At 40.7% G+C, this 6,596-nt stretch overlaps 1 protein-coding gene across 1 annotated transcript; it reads left to right on the forward strand.

Moving 5' to 3' along the window:
• The first annotated feature begins 1,571 nt into the window (after positions 1 to 1,571).
• On the forward strand, positions 1,572 to 2,187 carry LOC118509472. Its single transcript, XM_036050107.1, has 2 exons — positions 1,572 to 1,714; positions 1,784 to 2,187. The coding sequence occupies exons 1-2, from the start codon at positions 1,597 to 1,599 to the stop codon at positions 2,080 to 2,082; spliced, it is 417 nt and encodes a 138-aa protein (XP_035906000.1). The 5' UTR covers positions 1,572 to 1,596; the 3' UTR covers positions 2,083 to 2,187.
• Positions 2,188 to 6,596: the final 4,409 nt, after the last annotated feature.

A 6,596-nucleotide genomic window follows, 5' to 3' on the forward strand; every position in this document is an offset into this window, starting at 1 on the left:
TCTATACCTTAACTATATCTCATTATTTTGCCCGTCACTGTAGTTCTTCACAAGCTTTAACCAGTCAATTGCTGTGGCCTTAACACGTGCTGTAATTGAAGTGTAATCATGATATGCATTTGACATTTAATCTGCATCACTTGTCATAAGGGTTGACGACTTTGCATTATCAAATGAAGCACCCTGTGTTATCTCTTTGAATGTATATCTTATAGTTTGGTGAACAGTGTTTTGTTTGATTCATTACATAAAGCCGTCTCGAAATTAAACAGTCAAAGTAATAGCTAATTATACAATTTATAATTTTTTTTTATAATTTTTTTTTATAAAATCCTATCCAGACCGCCTCCCTGTACGCAGAGCTGATTACTTTGCTACGGGTGCTACGGGTAAAATCTAGTCACAGAAAGCCAGAAATGGCAGGCCGAGACCTCTCGAGGTTGTAGTGCCAAAGAAGAAGAAGAAGAAGAATTTTTTTTAAACGGTAGTAACATTTTTAGATGTTTATTAAACAATTTTGTTGATGATGACTTCACACCTATAAAATATAACTAAACCAATGAACAACATACCGAAAAATAAACATTGGAATTAAATCTTCATTAATTCTAACTTGCAAAAGTATAATTGCATGCCATGCTTCTCATGAATTATTAATTAATTCTCGAAACCCGACAAAAGATGCCAAAACAGTCCATCCAACCGCCCCGTTAAGTGGGACCATCACACCGGAAATGGTTACGTTCACTTCATTGCCGCCCCATGTTCCATCATTAGTCAAGCAAGCTAGCCGTGACTTTTCGGTAACCATTTTTGTTTTCACGAAAAAAACAAAAGCAAATCGACACTTGTCGGCACCTTTCCACTGCTAAATCCGTTCCTCGCATTTCGTTTCATTGTTTTGGTACATAATTTCCACCAGCGAGGAAAAGAGGAGGAAGACGAAACTGCATCAAAGCAAAAGCTCTCTCACTCCACCTGCTCAGCTGGTGTGCATCCAGTCCAATTTCCGATCTGTTTTCCGATCTCGCCTGTTTCTACGCTCCTATTTTCCTATTGATCTCTGTTTTTGTGAGTTGTGCGCTTTTATCGGCGGTAAGGTTTGGTTTTACTTTCATTGCTTTTCTTAATTTTTAACGTTACGGCTTAACGTGTTGCGCTTCCGGTCCCGAAATAGAAAAGTGGTTTTCCAGCCGTACCATGATGCGGTTACGGCGAGCGCTCTATCGGAGCGCTTTTAAATCAACCACTAACAGAAAATCGATCAGTGATCGTGCCTCTTTCTCGCACGAGAGAAAATCAAGATCAAGAGGAAAAAGCGTTTGCAAAACTTATTTTCACGAAGAAAATTTAGCTCAAAGAAGGAAAAGAAAAACCAGAAAATGGATACAATAATAGATAAAACAAAATACGGAGCCGGAACGATAGAAAGAAACAAAACAAAAGAGTGGAAAATGACACTCGCCAAGCAAAGCAGCTCGGCGAGCAACACGACTCAGCATCTATAAATATACCGATCCGACCCGTCAAGTGTCTTCTGATTGTGATTGATTGTCAACCGAGGAGGAGTGTGCTTCGATCAGCTTAAAAATCACAATGACACGATCGTACCATTGGTTTGCATTGATCCCAGTGCTTCTCCTGTCGCTAATGCTTCAACAAACGCTTGGTGAGTGGGAACGAAATGCAGTAGCGAGCCCGATTGTTGGCACAGGTAACTATCAACCACATTACTTCCGCACCGAACATTAATAAATCTTTTTCTGCCCATTCTTCGGACCAGCACGGGGTGCATCTTCAACCACCCGTTCGGTCCCGCTGGACGGTGATCGTGCGTCCCGGGTACGGGCACAGTTGGCCGGTGGGTTCATCGACGATGCAATGGTGCATAAAAACGGTGCAACGGAACGGCACGCTTACGTCGTTGGCCACCAGCGGACGAACGGTGCCGGAAGTGGACGGACGAAGCAGACAGCCGTCCATGGGACGAGCGGACCGATTCACACTTACATAAAGACAGACAAAAATGCCAACTTTAAGTGGGGTGTGCGGCACTTTGTCGGGGCAAAGTATGCTCGCTGAGCGGGACTAATGGTTGGAACCGTGGACGGAAGAGCGCCTGGATGGGTAATTTAATATGTTTAACGATGTTTATGTTTAAAAAACGATGTAATTTTAGTCTTAACTTTATTGGAGAGAGTATGTAATAAAATAACAAGCTTCATATTTGGTTCCGCTAGTTCGATTATCGACTAGCGAACACTTTAATAAATCGTTGGGAAATTAAGGGGGGTTCTTCCTGCTGTGTAGTTAGCAATTTTTCGGACTGTCATTAAGGCTTAACTATAATTGTTCATGTAGCTGAGCTTACTTTGCGTTACGAAATGTAGCGTGGCTGAAAGCAAAGGAATTTCGACAACAAGATTTATAAGGAAAAAAAGACGAAAATGAAGTATTTGTTATGAAACTTATCACATTTAATAATATTTATTGTTTGTTTTGACTTTATTTATACATCTCAAATTTTTGTTTGTTTTACAACTTCTTTTAATTCTGCTATTTATAAACCTTTTCTTCTATTATCATAGGTGTTCACACACTTGTAAGCAGGATTTATTATTTTATTGCATATATTTGAGCATATCTGCACAAGAAATATAATAAATTTTCATAATGTTTGAACATGCTTCTTATTTAAGGTTTTTTATTTAGTCTACAGTAATTTTGATTTTTAAAAAGCACTTCTATATTCATGTTAAGTTCACCTATCGCTAATAATACATAATGGAAAAAGTATTAAAAATAGCATTATGACAATAATTTTGTCATCAACGATGAACAAATCATGGTGAGGTAAATGGGATCTCTATTGAAGGTCTGTTAATCAGCCCAAAACGGCATGGTAAACGGTTCATTATGAATGTTGAGGAATCTAGAGGCCGATCTGAATCCCATCCCTGTAACTTGGATTGACTTTTATGCTGGAGATTTAATCATATAAAAAAGCCTGTATAAGCAGAGGTGTTGGGGCGATCCAGTGGCCGAGGCGATAACGGTGCCAGTCTCCACACGGCAGAACCCGGGGTTCAAATCCCATCCAGACCATCTCTCCGTACGTAGGGCTTGATTACTTTGCTTACGAGTAAAACCAAGTCACAGAAAGCCAGAAATGGCAGACTGATACCTCTCGAGGTTGTAGTGGCTAGGAAGAAGAAGAAGAGTAAACACAAAAGACCTCTCGAGGTAGTGAAGGAAATCATGAGTAAATTTTGGTGGGAATAAAATCTAGAGATCGTTTAGACAAGCGATTTTGTAATACCCATCCTTAAGAGGACTTTAAAAATGTTTACATGCTGTCTTTGAATATTTGGAAGAGGTAAACAAAAATTATAAAATTCTAGGAAATATGAGTCATTATCAAGGCATTGGTAACAATCGACAACTTTCTGGAATTCATAGGAGTTCTTGCTTATTGTCGAACTCTTAAACACTTATTTTTATTTCCAGTTTAATCAATTCACCATTTTTGTATTGATCTTTTTATTGCATCTTTAAATTTCCCATTAAGTAAGGATTTGTTTTTTTCTCAATAGGAAGGGCACACCCATGTTGCTAGTAAGGTAATATTATCATTGGGAAGTTTCAAATCATGTGAGAGATATTTGATTGTTGATGTTTAGAAGAGGCCTTAAAATCACCACTGTACTCCATTGCCATCGCATTCGGAATCTTTCTTTTATCCATCCATCTGCTCTTCTTGAATTATTCATTCAATAATAATAATTTATTAGCTTTCTCGAAGGAAAAGCTACTGCGGATGTTGATATATTAGCGATAAGTGTGATAGATACTGATTTTTTTTATACAAATCATTCTCATTTCCACTCAATCAATCGGTCGAGATCGGTTCACTGCCATATAAAACGAAATATTTACCTTCGATATTGGATATTAGATTACTTGTTCATCCTTGGTGTGATGCGTATTGCCTATCTGAAGGCGCAATAATTTATTTTTTAAATTCATTACACAAACATTTATTTCGCCAAATACCTACCGTTTTGTGTATTTTTCGCTTTTCTAAAATAATTTCAGAATTTGGTATTTTTTAAAGGGGGTAAAAATGAAACGAATTGAAATGAAAACACTAGTTCACTCATTACAGGTATTGTATATTCAAGATCGTACATTCCGAATCGCATGTCAGTTCGTCATTTGAATTGACCTAACGCTCAATCAAATATCCGTTAGCTACGATTCCATCCTTGACGGTGCTGCTCATTAGTGATGGCCTGTACAGCTGGCTCCGGCTTAAAATCTCGTCCCACCGTGTCGTCGTCAAATTTCGCCGGACCAGCATTACCAGCAGTATGTCCCGCAGCAGTATGCAGTATGCAAATGAGCACAACAAATAACTCGTTCCATTCCAAAAACCGGCCCAAATCACATACGCGTTTCCCACGATACACGCTCGGTCAACGCAGCAAAAGGGATACCTTAATGATACTGCCGGTCACATCAGATGCACAAAAGGGTTCAACGAGAGAAAACGAGTGCCAAAAAAACCAACATTCCCAAAACACGAATTCCAAGATGTCCCGAGTGGTCGAAAAGTAGCCAGTCCAGTTTTCCACCCCAGCCAATTTTTTTTCCTCCGTCGATCAACTTTTCCGCGGCACCCAGAAGACCGGTTTGGACATACCCTTCCTCCCTCCTTCCCTGCCTCCACCCTTTCCTCATTCGACCGGCAAAACCTTGAACGGGACAGTTCCATTCGACCGATGCCCGGTCTGCTGGGCAGGGAGAAAGGGTGCAGGCCGATGATGCTACCAAAACTGTAAGGAAATGTGATGGCCCGAAACTGGAAAGGTCATCAACGAATTTCTGCCAAGATGGGTCGAAAGGGTTCGGACGAGCCCGGATATTTACGAGCCGACAGTTTGTATGAGGTCCTGAATAGAGCAAGGGATTAGATCGTCACATGGACTGCAATGAGAGATGCCGGCCAGCTAGGGGACGGGATTTACGGTGAGCTAAGACCGAAACAGAATAAACATTTGTTTTGATTTGATTATCAGGAGCGATGTGTGATTGTGAAGATTTTTTTTTGTTTGTGTAAGTTTCTTCTCCTGGTGCAAAATTACAGCTAGCCTTAGGATTAGATGAAATAGGTAAGAACATATCAATAGCAAGCTCCATTACTTTTGTATTATATTAGTTTATATATAAAAAAAATAAAGAAATCATAAATAAACAAAATGTACAAACAACAAATTTAGAAATAGGAAGAATGTGAACAAAATAAGAAAAATTTATAAAAAGAAAACTAAAGACGATCTAAGAAAATCAAAAAAGAGAGAAGAAAAATAAAGACGATAAATAATAACAATAAACATGAATAAAATTAACAAAAATCTTAAACACAACACACATGAAGACATGGACATGGATAGACAATGGTGGTGTTTCAATTTATCTTAAAGTTCTTGCACAAGTATTTTATTATTTTAGGTTTGATTTACTTCAACGTCTTGAATCTCCAGCTTCACTCTTTTCCGTAAAATCACAGTCGACCAATGCATGACACCCGCCCAGGACAATGTCCAAACCGGTTTATTTCCCACCGAATCAGATACACGGGGAAAGTGTTCTCACAGCACCCAAAGGGTCACTATTGTAGCGCCGCTGCCAGTACGGACCAGAAGATGATATATTAAGATAAAACCCTCATGAATTCGCCAATCACTCCCGGACCCGTCAGCGCACAGTTCCCTGCTTCCCAGGCAAGCGACTTTTCCTTCCCAGCCTCGAGGCAAATCCCGATACGGGTCATCCCGGCACGGCGGTAGCGGAATCTACCGGGCTGGCCCAAACCGAATGCTGGCTAGTGTGTGAATATTTTTACTTCTGGACAACAATCCGACGCAACCGGTGGTCGGTACGAAACCGGTTTGACCGGTCCTAACACTGGCCCTTCACACGGCATACCGACACGGTAAAGGACCCTTGCGCATCACTGTGGATGACCAGAAGACAGCAAAGGATATCAGCCAGACAGAGGGGCATCGGACAAATCGGTCCGCTGTAACCCCTTTTTTCGCGTCAACAGGTTCCGAGCTCTAGGGGGAAAATCCGTACCGGGGTCTGCCGGTAAGGGCGCTAAAGGGTTGCTTGGAGCGTCCTTTGCTGCTGCATGCCGTCAGCAATTGAGCACATGGGTAAGGATTAACGAGCGGCCCGGATGTCATTGCGTTCACATGCACTGGCAAATCGAATGATTGTAAGGCAAGGATCGTGACGGAATTCGGAGATCCTTCGAGACACGATGGACGGTATGCATTTGCATGCTTACGGTACCGGTTGGAAAAGGAGGGAAAAGCGGACCGAGTTGAATGAGCGTAGAACGTAATTCGTGCGGAATTTATGGGAGAAAAGATTACTATTTGCTTTCGTTGCGGCGATAATTGCGCAAATCGCTTTCGGTCGTGATTTTCGGTTCGGTTTATAAAAAGAACGTAAAGATGCATGACTCTTCGAAGGAAACGCCCTATTGTATTGCCGTCATAAACACAAAAGAAGCAACGTAAATTCTCAAA

Source organism: Anopheles stephensi, chromosome 3, assembly GCF_013141755.1.
Source record: "Anopheles stephensi strain Indian chromosome 3, UCI_ANSTEP_V1.0, whole genome shotgun sequence".
NCBI classification, from domain to species: domain Eukaryota; kingdom Metazoa; phylum Arthropoda; class Insecta; order Diptera; family Culicidae; genus Anopheles; species Anopheles stephensi.